General features: G+C 56.5%; 1 protein-coding gene across 1 annotated transcript in view; it reads right to left on the bottom strand.

Annotated features, from left to right (window-relative positions):
* The window catches only part of sik2b (salt-inducible kinase 2b), a gene marked incomplete at its 5' end in the record, with an annotated part of 192,795 nt that overhangs the window by 21,848 nt on the left and 148,432 nt on the right, over positions 1-22,515 (bottom strand). The window contains 3 exons of the mRNA XM_059958100.1: positions 5,898-6,008; positions 7,359-7,519; positions 21,926-22,174. Of these exons, the coding sequence (XP_059814083.1) occupies positions 5,898-6,008; positions 7,359-7,519; positions 21,926-22,174 (521 nt within the window). The remainder of the gene's footprint in view (positions 1-5,897; positions 6,009-7,358; positions 7,520-21,925; positions 22,175-22,515) is intronic.

The raw sequence follows: 22,515 nt of genomic DNA, 5'->3' as shown, positions 1-22,515 counted from the left end.
CGCTAACGATATCGACACTCCCCTCTGGAGTAACGAGCCTCCCCCCGCTGGACATGAACCTCGCTGGATCCAGTGAGACTGCACTGACGATATCGACACTCCCCTCTGGAGTTCGAGCCTCCCCCCAGCCTCCCCCCGCTGGGCGTGACCCTCGCTGGATCCAGTGAGACTGCGCTGACGATATCGACACTACCCTCTGGAGGAACGAGTCTCCCCCCGCTCGCCGTGACCCTCGCTGGATCCAGTGAGACTGCGCTAACGATATCGACACTCCCCTCTGGAGTTCGAGCCTCCCCCCGCTGGGCGTGACCCTCGCTGGATCCAGTGAGACTGCGCTGACGATATCGACACTCCCCTCTGGAGGAACGAGCCTCCCCCCGCTGGGCGTGACCCTCGCTGGATCCAGTGAGACTGCGCTGACGATATCGACACTCCCCTCTGGAGGAACGAGCCTCCCCCCGCTGGGCGTGACCCTCGCTGGATCCAGTGAGACTGCGCTGACGATATCGACACTCCCCTCTGGAGGAACGAGCCTCCCCCCGCTGGGCGTGACCCTCGCTGGATCCAGTGAGACTGCGCTGACGATATCGACACTCCCCTCTGGAGTTCGAGCCTCCCCCCGCTGGGCGTGACCCTCGCTGGATCCAGTGAGACTGCGCTGACGATATCGACACTCCCCTCTGGAGGAACGAGCCTCCCCCCGCTGGGCGTGACCCTCGCTGGATCCAGTGAGACTGCGCTGACGATATCGACACTCCCCTCTGGAGTTCGAGCCTCCCCCCGCTGGGCGTGACCCTCGCTGGATCCAGTGAGACTGCGCTGACGATATCGACACTCCCCTCTGGAGTTCGAGCCTCCCCCCGCTGGGCGTGACCCTCGCTGGATCCAGTGAGACTGCGCTGACGATATCGACACTACCCTCTGGAGGAACGAGCCTCCCCCCGCTGGGCGTGACCCTCGCTGGATCCAGTGAGACTGCGCTGACGATATCGACACTCCCCTCTGGAGTTCGAGCCTCCCCCCGCTGGGCGTGACCCTCGCTGGATCCAGTGAGACTGCGCTGACGATATCGACACTCCCCTCTGGAGGAACGAGCCTCCCCCCGCTGGGCGTGACCCTCGCTGGATCCAGTGAGACTGCGCTGACGATATCGACACTCCCCTCTGGAGTTCGAGCCTCCCCCCAGCCTCCCCCCGCTGGGCGTGACCCTCGCTGGATCCAGTGAGACTGCGCTGACGATATCGACACTCCCCTCTGGAGGAACGAGCCTCCCCCCGCTGGGCGTGACCCTCGCTGGATCCAGTGAGACTGCGCTGACGATATCGACACTCCCCTCTGGAGGAACGAGCCTCCCCCCGCTGGGCGTGACCCTCGCTGGATCCAGTGAGACTGCGCTAACGATATCGACACTCCCCTCTGGAGTTCGAGCCTCCCCCCGCTGGGCGTGACCCTCGCTGGATCCAGTGAGACTGCGCTGACGATATCGACGCTCCCCTCTGGAGTTCGAGCCTCCCCCCGCTGGGCGTGACCCTCGCTGGATCCAGTGAGACTGCGCTGACGATATCGACACTCCCCTCGAGTTCGAGCCTCCCCCCGCTGGGCGTGACCCTCGCTGGATCCAGTGAGACTGCGCTGACGATATCGACACTACCCTCTGGAGGAACGAGCCTCCCCCCGCTCGCCGTGACCCTCGCTGGATCCAGTGAGACTGCGCTGACGATATCGACGCTCCCCTCTGGAGTTCGAGCCTCCCCCCGCTCGCCGTGACCCTTGCTGGATCCAGTGAGACTGCGCTGACGATATCGACACTCCCCTCTGGAGGAACGAGCCTCCCCCCGCTCGCCGTGACCCTCGCTGGATCCAGTGAGACTGCGCTGACGATATCGACACTCCCCTCTGGAGGAACGAGCCTCCCCCTGCTGGGCGTGACCCTCGCTGGATCCAGTGAGACTGCGCTGACGATATCGACACTCCCCTCTGGAGGAACGAGCCTCCCCCCGCTGGGCGTGACCCTCGCTGGATCCAGTGAGACTGCGCTGACGATATCGACACTCCCCTCTGGAGGAACGAGCCTCCCCCCGCTCGCCGTGACCCTCGCTGGATCCAGTGAGACTGCTCTGACGATATCGACACTCCCCTCGAGTTCGAGCCTCCCCCCGCTGGGCGTGACCCTTGCTGGATCCAGTGAGACTGCGCTGACGATATCGACACTCCCCTCTGGAGGAACGAGCCTCCCCCCGCTGGGCGTGACCCTCGCTGGATCCAGTGAGACTGCGCTGACGATATCGACACTCCCCTCTGGAGGAACGAGCCTCCCCCCGCTCGCCGTGACCCTCGCTGGATCCAGTGAGACTGCTCTGACGATATCGACACTCCCCTCGAGTTCGAGCCTCCCCCCGCTGGGCGTGACCCTTGCTGGATCCAGTGAGACTGCGCTGACGATATCGACACTCCCCTCTGGAGGAACGAGCCTCCCCCCGCTCGCCGTGACCCTCGCTGGATCCAGTGAGACTGCGCTGACGATATCGACACTCCCCTCTGGAGTTCGAGCCTCCCCCCGCTCGCCGTGACCCTCGCTGGATCCAGTGAGACTGCGCTGACGATATCGACACTACCCTCTGGAGGAACGAGCCTCCCCCCGCTGGCCGTGACCCTCGCTGGATCCAGTGAGACTGCAATGACGATATCGACACTACCCTCTGGAGGAACGAGCCTCCCCCCGCTCGCCGTGACCCTTGCTGTGGCAATGAGGTCATCGCGCACAGTTTTCCGAGATCGTTAGCCCCGTTTACATCGGGAAGGCTCGGAGTTGGGAACTGGGTTGGAGAGACGCTGGGTTGACAGTACGCACGGGATCGCGAGTTGCTGTTTCAGCAACACACCAAGCTCCCCCGCTCTGATCTTAGCCACTGCCCTTCGCGTTTAGAACAGAGGTGAGGAGGAGGGAGGCGAACCTTCGTTGGCACGGAGACCAGGTCGTTGGGTATCTTTCCAGCAGAGATTGCTAACCTCTTGGCAAGTCGCAAAAACAGAGGATTACCCGCAAAGAATGAACGACGGTTAAACGTTAGAACCCCAAAGCCCCCCCACAGCTCCACCTTCCCATGCCCGAACAGCGGAAAAGCATCGATCCCCCCCCCCCACCGAGCACTCGAGCGTGCAGCAAAGCATCAGTAAAGACACGGACTCGCAGAACCCCAAAGACGACTCGTTCACCCGGTATTCGACACACCACCGGCTCTCTCCCCCTTCCTCATAAGGGAGAAGGAAGTATCCCCGTTTCACAGCGAGAGGGGAGGTGTCCCCGTTTCACAGCGAGAGGGGAGGTATCCCAGTTTCACAGAGAGAGGGGAGGTATCCCCGTTTCACAGCGAGAGGGGAGGTGTCCCCGTTTCACAGCGAGAGGGGAGGTGTCCCCGTTTCACAGCGAGAGGGGAGGTGTCCCCGTTTCACAGAGAGAGGGGAGGTGTCCCCGTTTCACAGCGAGAGGGGAGGTGTCCCCGTTTCACAGAGAGAGGGGAGGTGTCCCCGTTTCACAGCGAGAGGGGAGGTGTCCCCGTTTCACAGCGAGAGGGTAGATGTTCCCGTTTCACAGCGAGAGGGGAGGTGTCCCCGTTTCACAGCGAGAGGGGAGGTATCCCAGTTTCACAGAGAGAGGGGAGGTGTCCCCGTTTCACAGCGAGAGGGGAGGTGTCCCCGTTTCACAGCGAGAGGGGAGGTGTCCCCGTTTCACAGAGAGAGGGGAGGTGTCCCCGTTTCACAGCGAGAGGGGAGGTGTCCCCGTTTCACAGCGAGAGGGTAGATGTTCCCGTTTGACAGCGAGAGGGGAGGTGTCCCCGTTTCACAGCGAGAGGGGAGGTGTCCCCGTTTCACAGCGAGAGGGGAGGTGTCCCCGTTTCACAGCGAGAGGGGAGGTGTCCCCGTTTCACAGAGAGAGGGGAGGTGTCCCCGTTTCACAGCGAGAGGGGAGGTGTCCCCGTTTCACAGCGAGAGGGGAGGTGACCCCGTTTCACAGCGAGAGGGGAGGTGTCCCCATTTCACAGCGAGAAGGAGGTGTCCCCGTTTCACAGCGAGAGGCGAGGTGTCCCCGTTTCACAGCGAGAGGGGAGGTGACCCCGTTTCACAGCGAGAGGGTAGATGTTCCCGTTTGACAGCGAGAGGGGAGGTGTCCCTGTTTCACAGCGAGAGGGGAGGTGTCCTCATTTCACAGCGAGAGGAGAGGTGTCCCCGTTTCACAGCGAGAGGGGAGGTGTCCCCGTTTCACAGCGAGAGGGGAGGTATCCCCGTTTCACAGCGAGAGGGGAGGTATCCCCGTTTCACAGAGAGAGGGGAGGTGTCCCCGTTTCACAGCGAGAGGGGAGGTGTCCCCGTTTCACAGCGAGAGGGGAGGAATCCCCGTTTCACAGAGAGAGGGGAGGTGTCCCCGTTTCACAGCGAGAGGGGAGGTGTCTCCGTTTTACAGCGAGAGGGGAGGTGTCCCCGTTTCACAGCGAGAGGGAAGGTGTCCCCGTTTCACAGCGAGAGGGGAGGTGTCCCCGTTTCACAGCGAGAGGGAAGGTGTCCCCGTTTCACAGCGAGAGGGGAGGTGTCCCCGTTTCACAGCGAGAGGGGAGGTGTCGCCGTTTCACAGCGAGAGGGGAGGTGTCCCCGTTTCACAGCGAGAGGGGAGGTGTCCCCATTTCACAGCGAGAGGGGAGGTGTCCCCATTTCACAGCGAGAGGGGAGGTGACCCCGTTTCACAGCGAGAGGGGAGGTGTCCCCATTTCACAGCGAGAGGGGAGGTATCCCCGTTTCACAGCGAGAAGGAGGTGTCCCCGTTTCACAGCGAGAGGGGAGGTGTCTCCGTTTCACAGCGAGAGGGGAGGTGTCCCCGTTTCACAGCGAGAGCAGACGTGTCCTTGTTTCACAGCTGGAAGGAGGTGTCCCCGTTTCACAGCGAGAGGGGAGGTGTCCCCATTTCATAGCGAGAAGGAGGTGTCCCCGTTTCACAGCAAGAGGGGAGAAGTAACAAAACAGCTCATCGGTTTACGATATCGGATGTCTGCTGTGTTTTCCGAGCCCTGCGCCCGGACATTCGGCCCCAGACGGGCGCATCTCTCTGGACACTTAACCCCCGGTGGTCTACCCACTGCTCCCAAAGTTCCGTGCTCTCCCGTGACGCCAGGGTGGGCCATTCGGCCCTTCGAGCCTGCACCGCCACTCAGTATGATCATGGCTGATCATCCAACTCAGAACCCTGTACCTGCTTTCTCTCCATACCCCCGATCCCTTTAGCCACAAGGGCCATATCTAACTCCCTCTTAAATATAGCCAATGAACCGGCCTCAACCGTTTCCTGTGGCAGAGAATTCCACAGATTCACCACTCTCTGTGTGAAGAAGTTTCTCCTCATCTCGGTCCTAAAAGGCTTCCCCTTTATCCTTAAACTGTGACCCCTCGTTCTGGACTTCCCCAACATCGGAAACAATCTTCCTGTATCCAGCCTGTCCAATCCCTTTAGAATTTTATACGTTTCAGTAAGATCCTCCCTCAATCTTCTAAATTCCAGTGAGTATAAGCCTAGTCGATCCAGTCTTTCTTAATATGAAAGTCCTGCCGACCCAGGAATCAATCTGGTGAACCTTCTCTGTGCTCCCTCTGTGGCAAGAATGTCTTTCCTCAGATCAGGGGACCAAAACTGCACACAATATTCTAGGTGCGGTCTCACCAAGGCCTTGTACATCTGCAGTAGAACCTCCCTGCTCCTGAATGGCGGAACAGACTCGACGGGCTGAATGGCCTAACTTCTGCCCCTGCGTCTCATCGTCCAATTATACTTGCTTTTCTTGGCCCCCCTTTATTTGTCGCAACCGGGAGCGCAGGCCATTCGGCCCAACATGCCCGTGCGACCTCCTTACCGGCAATCGATGCTGCAGGTAGTGGGTTTCCAGGCTCTGACGTCTGGACAACAGGTGTGGATGGACTCCATTGGGGAACAGGGCAGTGCTAGCCTGCTGTGCGGACTCATCCTGAAAGGAGAGGGTAGACCGATGACACAATCCTTCATTTCATTCCATTCACAGTTTAGTAATGGACCCCCTCCCCACCAGGCCAGGCTCTCTTCTCACTGCTGCCATCAGGAAGGAGGTACAGGAGCCTCAGGACCCACACCACCAGGTTCAGGGACAGTTATCACCCCTCAACCATCAGGAAGGAGGTACAGGAGCCTCAGGACCCACACCACCAGGTTCAGGAACAGTTATTACCCCTCAAACATCAGGAAGGAGGTACAGGAGCCTCAGGACCCACACCACCAGGTTCAGGGACAGTTATCACCCCTCAACCATCAGGAAGGAGGTACAGGGGCCTCAGGACCCACATCACCCGGTTCAGGGACATTTATCACCCCTCAACCATCAGGAAGGAGGTACAGGAGCCTCAGGACCCACACCAACAGGTTCAGGAACGGTTATCACCCCTCAACCATCAGGAAGGAGGTACCGGAGCCTCAGGACCCACACCACCAGGTTCAGGAACAGTTATTACCCCTCAACCATCAGGAAGGAGGTACAGGAGCCTCAGGACCCACACCACCAAGTTCAGGGACAGTTATCACCCCTCAACCATCAGGAAGGAGGTACAGGAGCCTCAGGATCCACACCACCAGGTTCAGGGATAGTTATTACCCCTCAACCTTCAGGCTCTTGAACCAGCGGGGATAACTTCATTCATCACCCACCCGCCCAACAACGCTGAACTGTTCCCAATAACCAACGGGCTCACTTTCAAGGACTCTTCATCTCATGTGCTCTCGATATTCATTCGTATTTAGTGTGAATGCCCAGAAGGTAATGAATCTTGGGTCGTACATATACTTGGATAATAAATGTGCTTTGAAGTGGATTGAACATGAACTTGGCATTGGCGGGCCGGTTTGAGGGGAGTTGAGTGCCTCGATACTGAGTGACGTTATGAGTGAAACTCAGAAGGGAAGTCAGGGTGGGGCAGGAGGATGATTGCTTTTGGAAAGGGTGCGGTTGGCTGGCCCACAGGAATCGTTGGATGGGTGTTGGGGTCCAGGTAGGGGCAGTGGGGTAGGGCGACCCGCAGGAGGAATAAAGCGTGGAAGAAGAACACCCCGGTTCCGTTTCCGGGAGGCCAAATGGAGATGCAACCTGACGCGGTGGGGGGAGATCCTCGTGCTGAGGTTAGACAGGAGGAACCTCACAGTGGTTCCACGAAGCAGGACAGAGATCACTTTTTAACTGCCTTCGTTCTTGCGCCAAACTTCACTCAGAACACTTGATTTATTAATCGGCTGCAGCGCACATCGGGCAGTGCGCTGTCTCGGCCAGGGGGATGGCGGCGGGCGGGTTTACCTGGTTGTGGGTGGTGAGAAGCCTCTGCAACTGTGTTGACGGGAGGGAGTCGAGGTCGATGTCCGAGTTCATCTGTTGGTAGAGCAGCTGGACCTTGTTCAGCTCCAGGACCCCCTTGGTCCTGGCCAGGTTCTGCAGGTGCTGGCGGAAGGCGACGATACCTGGAGGGGCGGGACGGAGGTCAGGCCCGGCCTACTTGCCCGCACAGTCACAGGTCATTCGGCCCGTCTCATTCATGCCGACCACAGCATTCCAGCCGTAACCCTGCAGGCCCCAACCTTTCACGTAGTTATCCATATGCCTCACCGTGGCAATTATGCATGTCTCCACCACCCCCTCCCTCCGAAACTCCCTCCCATCTCCCTCTGAATCTCCCACCTCCCTCTGAATCTCCCACATCCCTCTGAATCTTCCACCTCCCTCTGAATCTTCCACCTCCCTCTGAATCTCCCACCTCCCTCTGAATCTCCATCCCTCCCTCTGAATCTCCCACCTCCCTCTGAATCTCCCACCTCCCTCTGAATCTCCATCACTCCCTCTGAATCTCCATCACTCCCTCTGAATCTCCATCCCTCCCTCTGAATCTCCCACCTCCCTCTGAATCTCCCACCTCCCTCTGAATCTCCCACCTCCCTCTGAATCTTCCACCTCCCTCTGAATCTCCATCTCTCCCTCTGAATCTTCCACCTCCCTCTGAATCTCCATCTCTCCTCTGAATCTCCCACCTCCCTCTGAATCTCCATCCCACCCTCTGAATCTCCATCCCTCCCTCTGAATCTCCCATCTCCCTCTGAATCTCCATCCCTCCCTCTGAATCTCCATCCCTCCCTCTGAATCTCCCACCTCCCTCTGAATCTCCCACCTCCCTCTGAATCTCCATCCGTCCCTCTGAATCTCCATCCCTCCCTCTGAATCTCCATCCCTCCCTCTGAATCTCCATCCCTCCCTCTGAATCTCCATCCCTCCTCTGAATCTCCCACCTCCCTCTGAATCTCCATCCCTCCTCTGAATCTCCCACCTCCCTCTGAATCTCCATCTCTCCCTCTGAATCTTCCACCTCCCTCTGAATCTCCATCCCGCCTCTGAATCTCCATCCCTCCCTCTGAATCTCCCACCTCCCTCTGAATCTCCCACCTCCCTCTGAATCTCCCACCTCCCTCTGAATCTCCCACCTCCCTCTGAATCTTCCACCTCCCTCTGAATCTCCATCTCTCCCTCTGAATCTTCCACCTCCCTCTGAATCTCCATCCCTCCTCTGAATCTCCCACCTCCCTCTGAATCTCCATCCCTCCTCTGAATCTCCCACCTCCCTCTGAATCTCCATCCCTCCTCTGAATCTCCCACCTCCCTCTGAATCTCCATCCCTCCCTCTGAATCTCCCACCTCCCTCTGAATCTCCATCCCTCCCTCTGAATCTCCATCTCTCCCTCTGAATCTCCCACCTCCCTCTGAATCTCCCACCTCCCTCTGAATCTCCATCCGTCCCTCTGAATCTCCATCCCTCCCTCTGAATCTCCATCCCTCCTCTGAATCTCCCACCTCCCTTTGAATCTCCATCCCTCCTCTGAATCTCCATCCCTCCCTCTGAATCTCCATCCCTCCCTCTGAATCTCCATCCCTCCTCTGAATCTCCCACCTCCCTCTGAATCTCCATCTCTCCCTCTGAATCTTCCACCTCCCTCTGAATCTCCATCCCGCCTCTGAATCTCCATCCCTCCCTCTGAATCTCCCACCTCCCTCTGAATCTCCATCCCTCCCTCTGAATCTCCATCCCTCCCTCTGAATCTCCATCCCTCCCTCTGAATCTCCCCCCTCCCTCTGAATCTCCCACCTCCCTCTGAATCTCCATCCGTCCCTCTGAATCTCCATTCCTCCCTCTGAATCTCCATCCCTCCCTCTGAATCTCCATCCCTCCTCTGAATCTCCATCCCTCCCTCTGAATCTCCATCCCTCCCTCTGAATCTCCATCCCTCCTCTGAATCTCCATCCCTCCCTCTGAATCTCCATCCCTCCTCTGAATCTCCATCCCTCCCTCTGAATTTCCATCCCTCCTCTGAATCTCCATCCCTCTCTCTGAATCTCCATCCCTCCGTCTGAATCTCCCACTCCCTCTGAATCTCCATCCCTCCTCTGAATCTCCATCTCTCCCTCTGAATCTCCATCCCTCCCTCTGAATCTCCATCCCTCTCTGAATCTCCCACCTCCCTCTGAATCTCCCACCCTCTGAATCTCCATCCCTCTCTGAATCTCCCACCTCCCTCTGAATCTCCATCCCTCTCTGAATCTCCATCCATCTCTCTGAATCTCCCACCTCCCTCTGAATCATCCCTCCGTCTGAATCTCCATCCCTCCCTCTGAATCTCCCACCTCCCTCTGAATCTCCCACCTCCCTCTGAATCTCCATCCGTCCCTCTGAATCTCCATCCCTCCCTCTGAACATCCCTCCCTCTGAATCTCCATCCCTCCTCTGAATCTCCAACCCTCCCTCTGAATCTCCATCCCTCCTCTGAATCTCCCACCTCCCTCTGAATCTCCATCCCTCCTCTGAATCTCCCACCTCCCTCTGAATCTCCATCCCTCCCTCTGAATCTCCCACCTCCCTCTGAATCTCCATCCCTCCCTCTGAATCTCCATCCCTCCCTCTGAATCTCCCACCTCCCTCTGAATCTCCCACCTCCCTCTGAATCTCCATCCGTCCCTCTGAATCTCCATCCCTCCCTCTGAATCTCCATCCCTCCTCTGAATCTCCCACCTCCCTCTGAATCTCCATCCCTCCTCTGAATCTCCATCCCTCCCTCTGAATCTCCATCCCTCCCTCTGAATCTCCATCCCTCCTCTGAATCTCCCACCTCCCTTTGAATCTCCATCTCTCCCTCTGAATCTTCCACCTCCCTCTGAATCTCCATCTCTCCTCTGAATCTCCCACCTCCCTCTGAATCTCCATCCCACCCTCTGAATCTCCATCCCTCCCTCTGAATCTCCCATCTCCCTCTGAATCTCCATCCCTCCCTCTGAATCTCCATCCCTCCCTCTGAATCTCCCACCTCCCTCTGAATCTCCATCCCTCCTCTGAATCTCCCACCTCCCTCTGAATCTCCATCCCTCCTCTGAATCTCCATCCCTCTCTCTGAATCTCCATCCCTCTCTCTGAATCTCCATCCCTCCCTCTGAATCTCCCACCTCCCTCTGAATCTCCCACCTCCCTCTGAATCTCCCACCTCCCTCTGAATCTTCCACCTCCCTCTGAATCTCCATCTCTCCCTCTGAATCTTCCACCTCCCTCTGAATCTCCATCTCTCCTCTATCTCCCACCTCCCTCTGAATCTCCATCCCACCCTCTGAATCTCCATCCCTCCCTCTGAATCTCCCATCTCCCTCTGAATCTCCATCCCTCCCTCTGAATCTCCATCCCTCCCTCTGAATCTCCCACCTCCCTCTGAATCTCCCACCTCCCTCTGAATCTCCATCCGTCCCTCTGAATCTCCATCCCTCCCTCTGAATCTCCATCACTCCCTCGGAATCTCCATCCCTCCCTCTGAATCTCCATCCCTCCTCTGAATCTCCCACCTCCCTCTGAATCTCCATCCCTCCTCTGAATCTCCCACCTCCCTCTGAATCTCCATCTCTCCCTCTGAATCTTCCACCTCCCTCTGAATCTCCATCCCGCCTCTGAATCTCCATCCCTCCCTCTGAATCTCCCACCTCCCTCTGAATCTCCCACCTCCCTCTGAATCTCCCACCTCCCTCTGAATCTCCCACCTCCCTCTGAATCTTCCACCTCCCTCTGAATCTCCATCTCTCTCTGAATCTTCCACCTCCCTCTGAATCTCCATCCCTCCTCTGAATCTCCCACCTCCCTCTGAATCTCCATCCCTCCTCTGAATCTCCCACCTCCCTCTGAATCTCCATCCCTCCTCTGAATCTCCCACCTCCCTCTGAATCTCCATCCCTCCCTCTGAATCTCCCACCTCCCTCTGAATCTCCATCCCTCCCTCTGAATCTCCATCCCTCCCTCTGAATCTCCCACCTCCCTCTGAATCTCCCACCTCCCTCTGAATCTCCATCCGACCCTCTGAATCTCCATCCCTCCCTCTGAATCTCCATCCCTCCTCTGAATCTCCCACCTCCCTCTGAATCTCCATCCCTCCTCTGAATCTCCATCCCTCCCTCTGAATCTCCATCCCTCCCTCTGAATCTCCATCCCTCCTCTGAATCTCCCACCTCCCTCTGAATCTCCATCTCTCCCTCTGAATCTTCCACCTCCCTCTGAATCTCCATCCCGCCTCTGAATCTCCATCCCTCCCTCTGAATCTCCCACCTCCCTCTGAATCTCCATCCCTCCCTCTGAATCTCCATCCCTCCCTCTGAATCTCCATCCCTCCCTCTGAATCTCCCCCCTCCCTCTGAATCTCCCACCTCCCTGAATCTCCATCCGTCCCTCTGAATCTCCATTCCTCCCTCTGAATCTCCATCCCTCCCTCTGAATCTCCATCCCTCCTCTGAATCTCCATCCCTCCCTCTGAATCTCCATCCCTCCCTCTGAATCTCCATCCCTCCTCTGAATCTCCATCCCTCCCTCTGAATCTCCATCCCTCCTCTGAATCTCCATCCCTCCCTCTGAATTTCCATCCCTCCTCTGAATCTCCATCCCTCTCTCTGAATCTCCATCCCTCCGTCTGAATCTCCCCCTCCCTCTGAATCTCCATCCCTCCTCTGAATCTCCATCCCTCCCTCTGAATCTCCATCCCTCCCTCTGAATCTCCATCCCTCTCTGAATCTCCCACCTCCCTCTGAATCTCCCACCCTCTGAATCTCCATCCCTCTCTGAATCTCCCACCTCCCTCTGAATCTCCATTCCTCTCTGAATCTCCATCCATCTCTCTGAATCTCCCACCTCCCTCTGAATCTCCATCCCTCCGTCTGAATCTCCATCCCTCCCTCTGAATCTCCCACCTCCCTCTGAATCTCCCACCTCCCTCTGAATCTCCATCCGTCCCTCTGAATCTCCATCCCTCCCTCTGAACATCCCTCCCTCTGAATCTCCATCCCTCCTCTGAATCTCCAACCCTCCCTCTGAATCTCCATCCCTCCTCTGAATCTCCCACCTCCCTCTGAATCTCCATCCCTCCTCTGAATCTCCCACCTCCCTCTGAATCTCCATCCCTCCCTCTGAATCTCCCACCTCCCTCTGAATCTCCATCCCTCCCTCTGAATCTCCCACCTCCCTCTGAATCTCCATCCCTCCCTCTGAATCTCCATCCCTCCTCTGAATCTCCCACCTCCCTCTGAATCTCCCACCTCCCTCTGAATCTCCCACCTCCCTCTGAATCTCCATCCCTCCCTCTGAATCTCCATCCCACTCTCTGAATCTCCATCCCTCCCTCTGAATCTCCATCCCTCTCTCTGAATCACCATCCCTCCCTCTGAATCTCCCACCTCCCTCTGAATCTCCATCCCTCTCTCTGAATCTCCATCCCTCCCTCTGAACATCCCTCCCTCTGAATCTCCATCCCTCCTCTGAATCTCCAACCCTCCCTCTGAATCTCCATCCCTCCTCTGAATCTCCCACCTCCCTCTGAATCTCCATCCCTCCTCTGAATCTCCCACCTCCCTCTGAATCTCCATCCCTCCCTCTGAATCTCCCACCTCCCTCTGAATCTCCATCCCTCCCTCTGAATCTCCCACCTCCCTCTGAATCTCCATCCCTCCCTCTGAATCTCCATCCCTCTCTCTGAATCACCATCCCTCCCTCTGAATCTCCCACCTCCCTCTGAATCTCCATCCCTCTCTCTGAATCTCCATCCCTCCCTCTGAACATCCCTCTCTCTGAATCACCATCCCTCCCTCTGAATCTCCCACCTCCCTCTGAATCTCCATCCCTCTCTCTGAATCTCCATCCCTCCCTCTGAATCTCCCACCTCCCTCTGAATCTCCATCCCTCTCTCTGAATCTCCCACCTCCCTCTGAATCTCCATCCCTCCTCTGAATCTCCCACCTCCCTCTGAATCTCCATCCCACTCTCTGAATCTCCCACCTCCCTCTGAATCTCCATCCCTCTCTCTGAATCTCCATCCCTCTCTCTGAATCTCCATCCCTCCCTCTGAATCTCCATCCCTCTCTCTGAATCTCCATCCCTCTCTCTGAATCTCCATCCCTCTCTCTGAATCTCCATCCCTCCCTCTGAATCTCCATCCCACTCTCTGAATTTCCCTCTGAATCTCCATCCCTCCTTCTGAATCTCCCCCCTCCCTCTGAATCTCCATCCCTCCTCTGAATCTCCCACCTCCCTCTGAATCTCCATCCCTCCCTCTGAATCTCCCATCTCCCTCTGAATCTCCATCCCTCCCTCTGAATCTCCATCCCTCCTCTGAATCTCCCACCTCCCTCTGAATCTCCCACCTCCCTCTGAATCTCCATCCCTCCCTCTGAATCTCCATCCCACTCTCTGAATTTCCCTCTGAATCTCCATCCCTCCCTCTGAATCTCCCACCTCCCTCTGAATCTCCATCCCTCTCTCTGAATCTCCCACCTCCCTCTGAATCTCCATCCCTCTCTGAATCTCCATCCATCTCTCTGAATCTCCCACCTCCCTCTGAATCTCCATCCCTCCGTCTGAATCTCCATCCCTCCCTCTGAATCTCCCACCTCCCTCTGAATCTCCCACCTCCCTCTGAATCTCCATCCGTCCCTCTGAATCTCCATCCTTCCCTCTGAATCTCCATCCCTCCCTCTGAATCTCCATCCCTCCTCTGAATCTCCAACCCTCCCTCTGAATCTCCATCCCTCCTCTGAATCTCCCACCTCCCTCTGAATCTCCATCCCTCCTCTGAATCTCCCACCTCCCTCTGAATCTCCATCCCTCCCTCTGAATCTCCCACCTCCCTCTGAATCTCCATCCCTCCCTCTGAATCTCCCACCTCCCTCTGAATCTCCATCCCTCCCTCTGAATCTCCATCCCTCCTCTGAATCTCCCACCTCCCTCTGAATCTCCCACCTCCCTCTGAATCTCCCACCTCCCTCTGAATCTCCCACCTCCCTCTGAATCTCCATCCCTCCCTCTGAATCTCCATCCCACTCTCTGAATCTCCATCCCTCCCTCTGAATCTCCATCCCTCTCTCTGAATCACCATCCCTCCCTCTGAATCTCCCACCTCCCTCTGAATCTCCATCCCTCTCTCTGAATCTCCATCCCTCCCTCTGAATCTCCCACCTCCCTCTGAATCTCCATCCCTCTCTCTGAATCTCCCACCTCCCTCTGAATCTCCATCCCTCTCTCTGAATCTCCATCCCTCTCTCTGAATCTCCATCCCTCCCTCTGAATCTCCATCCCTCTCTCTGAATCTCCATCCCTCTCTCTGAATCTCCATCCCTCTCTCTGAATCTCCATCCCTCCCTCTGAATCTCCATCCCACTCTCTGAATTTCCCTCTGAATCTCCATCCCTCCTTCTGAATCTCCCCCCTCCCTCTGAATCTCCATCCCTCCTCTGAATCTCCCACCTCCCTCTGAATCTCCATCCCTCCCTCTGAATCTCCCATCTCCCTCTGAATCTCCATCCCTCCCTCTGAATCTCCATCCCTCCTCTGAATCTCCCACCTCCCTCTGAATCTCCCACCTCCCTCTGAATCTCCATCCCTCCCTCTGAATCTCCATCCCACTCTCTGAATTTCCCTCTGAATCTCCATCCCTCCCTCTGAATCTCCCACCTCCCTCTGAATCTCCATCCCTCTCTCTGAATCTCCATCCCTCCCTCTGAATCTCCATCCCTCTCTCTGAATCTCCATCCCTCTCTCTGAATCTCCATCCCTCCCTCTGAATCTCCATCCCACTCTCTGAATTTCCCTCTGAATCTTCCACCTCCCTCTGAATCTCCATCTCTCCCTCTGAATCTTCCACCTCCCTCTGAATCTCCATCTCTCCTCTATCTCCCACCTCCCTCTGAATCTCCATCCCACCCTCTGAATCTCCATCCCTCCCTCTGAATCTCCCATCTCCCTCTGAATCTCCATCCCTCCCTCTGAATCTCCATCCCTCCCTCTGAATCTCCCACCTCCCTCTGAATCTCCCACCTCCCTCTGAATCTCCATCCGTCCCTCTGAATCTCCATCCCTCCCTCTGAATCTCCATCACTCCCTCGGAATCTCCATCCCTCCCTCTGAATCTCCATCCCTCCTCTGAATCTCCCACCTCCCTCTGAATCTCCATCCCTCCTCTGAATCTCCCACCTCCCTCTGAATCTCCATCTCTCCCTCTGAATCTTCCACCTCCCTCTGAATCTCCATCCCGCCTCTGAATCTCCATCCCTCCCTCTGAATCTCCCACCTCCCTCTGAATCTCCCACCTCCCTCTGAATCTCCCACCTCCCTCTGAATCTCCCACCTCCCTCTGAATCTTCCACCTCCCTCTGAATCTCCATCTCTCTCTGAATCTTCCACCTCCCTCTGAATCTCCATCCCTCCTCTGAATCTCCCACCTCCCTCTGAATCTCCATCCCTCCTCTGAATCTCCCACCTCCCTCTGAATCTCCATCCCTCCTCTGAATCTCCCACCTCCCTCTGAATCTCCATCCCTCCCTCTGAATCTCCCACCTCCCTCTGAATCTCCATCCCTCCCTCTGAATCTCCATCCCTCCCTCTGAATCTCCCACCTCCCTCTGAATCTCCCACCTCCCTCTGAATCTCCATCCGACCCTCTGAATCTCCATCCCTCCCTCTGAATCTCCATCCCTCCTCTGAATCTCCCACCTCCCTCTGAATCTCCATCCCTCCTCTGAATCTCCATCCCTCCCTCTGAATCTCCATCCCTCCCTCTGAATCTCCATCCCTCCTCTGAATCTCCCACCTCCCTCTGAATCTCCATCTCTCCCTCTGAATCTTCCACCTCCCTCTGAATCTCCATCCCGCCTCTGAATCTCCATCCCTCCCTCTGAATCTCCCACCTCCCTCTGAATCTCCATCCCTCCCTCTGAATCTCCATCCCTCCCTCTGAATCTCCATCCCTCCCTCTGAATCTCCCCCCTCCCTCTGAATCTCCCACCTCCCTGAATCTCCATCCGTCCCTCTGAATCTCCATTCCTCCCTCTGAATCTCCATCCCTCCCTCTGAATCTCCATCCCTCCTCTGAATCTCCATCCCTCCCTCTGAATCTCCATCCCTCCCTCTGAATCTCCATCCCTCCTCTGAATCTCCATCCCTCCCTCTGAATCTCCATCCCTCCTCTGAATCTCCATCCCTCCCTCTGAATTTCCATCCCTCCTCTGAATCTCCATCCCTCTCTCTGAATCTCCATCCCTCCGTCTGAATCTCCCCCTCCCTCTGAATCTCCATCCCTCCTCTGAATCTCCATCCCTCCCTCTGAATCTCCATCCCTCCCTCTGAATCTCCATCCCTCTCTGAATCTCCCACCTCCCTCTGAATCTCCCACCCTCTGAATCTCCATCCCTCTCTGAATCTCCCACCTCCCTCTGAATCTCCATTCCTCTCTGAATCTCCATCCATCTCTCTGAATCTCCCACCTCCCTCTGAATCTCCATCCCTCCGTCTGAATCTCCATCCCTCCCTCTGAATCTCCCACCTCCCTCTGAATCTCCCACCTCCCTCTGAATCTCCATCCGTCCCTCTGAATCTCCATCCCTCCCTCTGAACATCCCTCCCTCTGAATCTCCATCCCTCCTCTGAATCTCCAACCCTCCCTCTGAATCTCCATCCCTCCTCTGAATCTCCCACCTCCCTCTGAATCTCCATCCCTCCTCTGAATCTCCCACCTCCCTCTGAATCTCCATCCCTCCCTCTGAATCTCCCACCTCCCTCTGAATCTCCATCCCTCCCTCTGAATCTCCCACCTCCCTCTGAATCTCCATCCCTCCCTCTGAATCTCCATCCCTCCTCTGAATCTCCCACCTCCCTCTGAATCTCCCACCTCCCTCTGAATCTCCCACCTCCCTCTGAATCTCCATCCCTCCCTCTGAATCTCCATCCCACTCTCTGAATCTCCATCCCTCCCTCTGAATCTCCATCCCTCTCTCTGAATCACCATCCCTCCCTCTGAATCTCCCACCTCCCTCTGAATCTCCATCCCTCTCTCTGAATCTCCATCCCTCCCTCTGAACATCCCTCCCTCTGAATCTCCATCCCTCCTCTGAATCTCCAACCCTCCCTCTGAATCTCCATCCCTCCTCTGAATCTCCCACCTCCCTCTGAATCTCCATCCCTCCTCTGAATCTCCCACCTCCCTCTGAATCTCCATCCCTCCCTCTGAATCTCCCACCTCCCTCTGAATCTCCATCCCTCCCTCTGAATCTCCCACCTCCCTCTGAATCTCCATCCCTCCCTCTGAATCTCCATCCCTCTCTCTGAATCACCATCCCTCCCTCTGAATCTCCCACCTCCCTCTGAATCTCCATCCCTCTCTCTGAATCTCCATCCCTCCCTCTGAACATCCCTCTCTCTGAATCACCATCCCTCCCTCTGAATCTCCCACCTCCCTCTGAATCTCCATCCCTCTCTCTGAATCTCCATCCCTCCCTCTGAATCTCCCACCTCCCTCTGAATCTCCATCCCTCTCTCTGAATCTCCCACCTCCCTCTGAATCTCCATCCCTCCTCTGAATCTCCCACCTCCCTCTGAATCTCCATCCCACTCTCTGAATCTCCCACCTCCCTCTGAATCTCCATCCCTCTCTCTGAATCTCCATCCCTCTCTCTGAATCTCCATCCCTCCCTCTGAATCTCCATCCCTCTCTCTGAATCTCCATCCCTCTCTCTGAATCTCCATCCCTCTCTCTGAATCTCCATCCCTCCCTCTGAATCTCCATCCCACTCTCTGAATTTCCCTCTGAATCTCCATCCCTCCTTCTGAATCTCCCCCCTCCCTCTGAATCTCCATCCCTCCTCTGAATCTCCCACCTCCCTCTGAATCTCCATCCCTCCCTCTGAATCTCCCATCTCCCTCTGAATCTCCATCCCTCCCTCTGAATCTCCATCCCTCCTCTGAATCTCCCACCTCCCTCTGAATCTCCCACCTCCCTCTGAATCTCCATCCCTCCCTCTGAATCTCCATCCCACTCTCTGAATTTCCCTCTGAATCTCCATCCCTCCCTCTGAATCTCCCACCTCCCTCTGAATCTCCATCCCTCTCTCTGAATCTCCCACCTCCCTCTGAATCTCCATCCCTCTCTGAATCTCCATCCATCTCTCTGAATCTCCCACCTCCCTCTGAATCTCCATCCCTCCGTCTGAATCTCCATCCCTCCCTCTGAATCTCCCACCTCCCTCTGAATCTCCCACCTCCCTCTGAATCTCCATCCGTCCCTCTGAATCTCCATCCTTCCCTCTGAATCTCCATCCCTCCCTCTGAATCTCCATCCCTCCTCTGAATCTCCAACCCTCCCTCTGAATCTCCATCCCTCCTCTGAATCTCCCACCTCCCTCTGAATCTCCATCCCTCCTCTGAATCTCCCACCTCCCTCTGAATCTCCATCCCTCCCTCTGAATCTCCCACCTCCCTCTGAATCTCCATCCCTCCCTCTGAATCTCCCACCTCCCTCTGAATCTCCATCCCTCCCTCTGAATCTCCATCCCTCCTCTGAATCTCCCACCTCCCTCTGAATCTCCCACCTCCCTCTGAATCTCCCACCTCCCTCTGAATCTCCCACCTCCCTCTGAATCTCCATCCCTCCCTCTGAATCTCCATCCCACTCTCTGAATCTCCATCCCTCCCTCTGAATCTCCATCCCTCTCTCTGAATCACCATCCCTCCCTCTGAATCTCCCACCTCCCTCTGAATCTCCATCCCTCTCTCTGAATCTCCATCCCTCCCTCTGAATCTCCCACCTCCCTCTGAATCTCCATCCCTCTCTCTGAATCTCCCACCTCCCTCTGAATCTCCATCCCTCTCTCTGAATCTCCATCCCTCTCTCTGAATCTCCATCCCTCCCTCTGAATCTCCATCCCTCTCTCTGAATCTCCATCCCTCTCTCTGAATCTCCATCCCTCTCTCTGAATCTCCATCCCTCCCTCTGAATCTCCATCCCACTCTCTGAATTTCCCTCTGAATCTCCATCCCTCCTTCTGAATCTCCCCCCTCCCTCTGAATCTCCATCCCTCCTCTGAATCTCCCACCTCCCTCTGAATCTCCATCCCTCCCTCTGAATCTCCCATCTCCCTCTGAATCTCCATCCCTCCCTCTGAATCTCCATCCCTCCTCTGAATCTCCCACCTCCCTCTGAATCTCCCACCTCCCTCTGAATCTCCATCCCTCCCTCTGAATCTCCATCCCACTCTCTGAATTTCCCTCTGAATCTCCATCCCTCCCTCTGAATCTCCCACCTCCCTCTGAATCTCCATCCCTCTCTCTGAATCTCCATCCCTCCCTCTGAATCTCCATCCCTCTCTCTGAATCTCCATCCCTCTCTCTGAATCTCCATCCCTCCCTCTGAATCTCCATCCCACTCTCTGAATTTCCCTCTGAATCTTCCACCTCCCTCTGAATCTCCATCCCTCTCTGAATCTCCATCCCTCCTCTGAATCTCCCACCTCCCTCTGAATCTCCCACCTCCCTCTGAATCTTCATCCCTCCCTCTGAATCTCCCACCTCCCTCTGAATCTCCATCCCTCCTCTGAATCTCCCACCTCCCTCTGAATCTCTATCCCTCCCTCTGAATCTCCCACCTCCCTCTGAATCTCCATCCCTCCTCTGAATCTCCCTCTGAATCTCCATCCCTCCTCTGAATTTCCCACCTCCCTCTGAATCTCCATCCCTCCCTTTGAATCTCCATCCCTCCCTCTGAATCTCCATCCCTCCTCTGAATCTCCCACCTCCCTCTGAATCTCCATCCCTCCCTCTGAATCTCCCACCTCCCTCTGAATCTCCATCCCTCCCTCTGAATCTCCATCCCTCCTCTGAATTTCCCACCTCCCTCTGAATCTCCATCCCTCCCTCTGAATCTCCATCCCTCCTCTGAATTTCCCACCTCCCTCTGAATCTCCATCCCTCCTCTGAATCTCCCACCTCCCTCTGAATCTCCATCCCTCCCTCTGAATCTCCATCCCTCCCTCTGAATCTCCATCCCTCCTCTGAATCTCCCACCTCCCTCTGAATCTCCATCCCACTCTCTGAATCTCCCTCTTTCCCTCTGAATCTTCATCCCTCCCTCTGAATCTCCATCCCACTCTCTGAATCTCCCTCTTTCCCTCTGAATCTCCATCCCTCCCTCTGAATCTCCCACCTTCCTCTGAATCTCCCACCTCCCTCTGAATCTCACACCTCCCTCTGAATCTCCCTCTTTCCCTCCCTCCCTCTCAATCCGTTTGCTAGCTCTCTAATCTTCCAGACCGGCTTGCCTCACGCAACCTCCTCAGAGGCGTCACTGAAGTCCGTTTCTAAACAGCAACACCCACTGCTCCGCCATTAGTCCTGTCCCGTTCTGGAGCGACAAACCAGGCGCGCGGTTCCAACCCCAGCCAGCCGAGGGACAAATTCCCACCACCGTGGCGGCGGTGGTGTTGCGGTCAGCACAGTAGCAGCGACCAGGGTTCAATTCCCTCCTCTGTCTATAACGACAGCGCTGGATCTCAATTTTAAAAAACAGAGAAGCACAAAAATTTTCTCAGCTGATGTGTTTTTTTTCTGTGTAATGGACCACTTACTGCTCACGGAAACACCGGACGAAAATACCCTCAATGCTTTTGTCCGATTTGTTAAAAAACTTTACAAAATTCTGCACTGCAAGACTGCAAGATACAGGAGCATAAGATTATTCTGCCCCACCGAGTCTGCTCCACCGTTTCATCACGGCCTCTCAGCCCAACATCCCTTCAATATATCATGGGATTTTCAAAATTATACTAACTGGAGACAAAGGTAGTTATCAGTAACGTCAGGCATACAAAGAGACAGACTGTTGTGAGAACTTGTCGAGACTTGACCCGGCGTTGAAATCTTCCCTTACTGCTCATTAGCCGGTCTGTGACTCCACACCCTCGTGACCGGCAGATTGAAAGGAGGCCCTGCCCACCCCCCAGGTGCCCGGCCAGCTTCCCGCACTCCGACTGGCACCTGGCCCCCGGTCTGTCAGGGAAGGCTCCGAAACCACTGATTAGATCCCTGCTGCAGAGGTCGCTGCGGTGGCATTTACAGCTCGGGGGCGTCCGGGTTCCGTCGTCGTAGTTACTGTCAGGATTTCCCCCTGGGAGCTCCGGTTTCCTCCCGCGGCCGAAAGACGTAGGGGGGGTTGGTCGGCCTGGTGGGTCGTGGCGAGTTGCCCCGTGATTAGCTTGGGGCGGGCCAGGTCGTTGGGCGTGTTTAAGGCAGAGGTCGAGAGGTCGTCGACTGGTCTGGGCAGGAACCGATGCGGGGACAAGATAGGAGATGCGGGTGGGGGCCGTGATAAAATGGCGGAGCAGACTCGACAAGCCGTGGGGGCAGATTACGTTCCTGCGGCTCACATGGTCTAAACCGAGGGGGGTTGTTGCGGTGGGGGGGGGCAGCCCCGTATCTGTACAGAAATTGAAGGAACAATTCGGCGGGACTGGACGGAGGAGGCCGACGTTGAGGCGGGCCGGGCGCTCACCTTGCGTCAGGGAAGTGTCCGAGGCTCTCCGGCCCTCGCGGAAGCTGACCGGGGACCGGTTCTGCACCTCGCGCTTCTGCGAGGCCAGCGCCTCCATGGCGGGGTTGGGGGGGTTGATGCCGGAAAGCGGCGGGGTGACCCGGGCCACGGGCTGGCCGGCCGGCGCGTCCTCGCCGTGCACCAGCCCCAGCTCGTACTCCGCGTCGACGCTCCCCATGGGCGGAATGTCCCCCACGGCGTACAGCTTCCCTGCGCCGGAGTGAAGGCAGAGAGGTTAGTTCCACCCCGGGCCGCCTTGCCACCAACCCAGCCAGCTCAACCACCGACAAACAACCTGCGAACTTCTCAATTTCCCGCTGTGGTTCCCCCCCGGCAGCCGGGAGCTGACCCCATCGCGCCGTGCAGGGAGCAGACCGACCGAAGAGTTAACCACGGGAAATCTGCACCCACTGAAGATACGGGGGGCGTTCTGGGCCTACGCTGTGTGGTGCCCACGCAACTTACTTGTCTGTGGGATTAATTACATATACTTAAAATCAAGTTCCTCCCTTCTCCCCGCCCCCTACGTTTCCATTCACCCTCTTTCAATT

The sequence above is a fragment of the Hypanus sabinus genome, assembly GCF_030144855.1.
Source record: "Hypanus sabinus isolate sHypSab1 chromosome X2 unlocalized genomic scaffold, sHypSab1.hap1 SUPER_X2_unloc_3, whole genome shotgun sequence".
Classification (NCBI taxonomy): Eukaryota; Metazoa; Chordata; class Chondrichthyes; order Myliobatiformes; family Dasyatidae; genus Hypanus; species Hypanus sabinus.
This window is presented reverse-complemented; position numbering and strand designations above follow the sequence as displayed.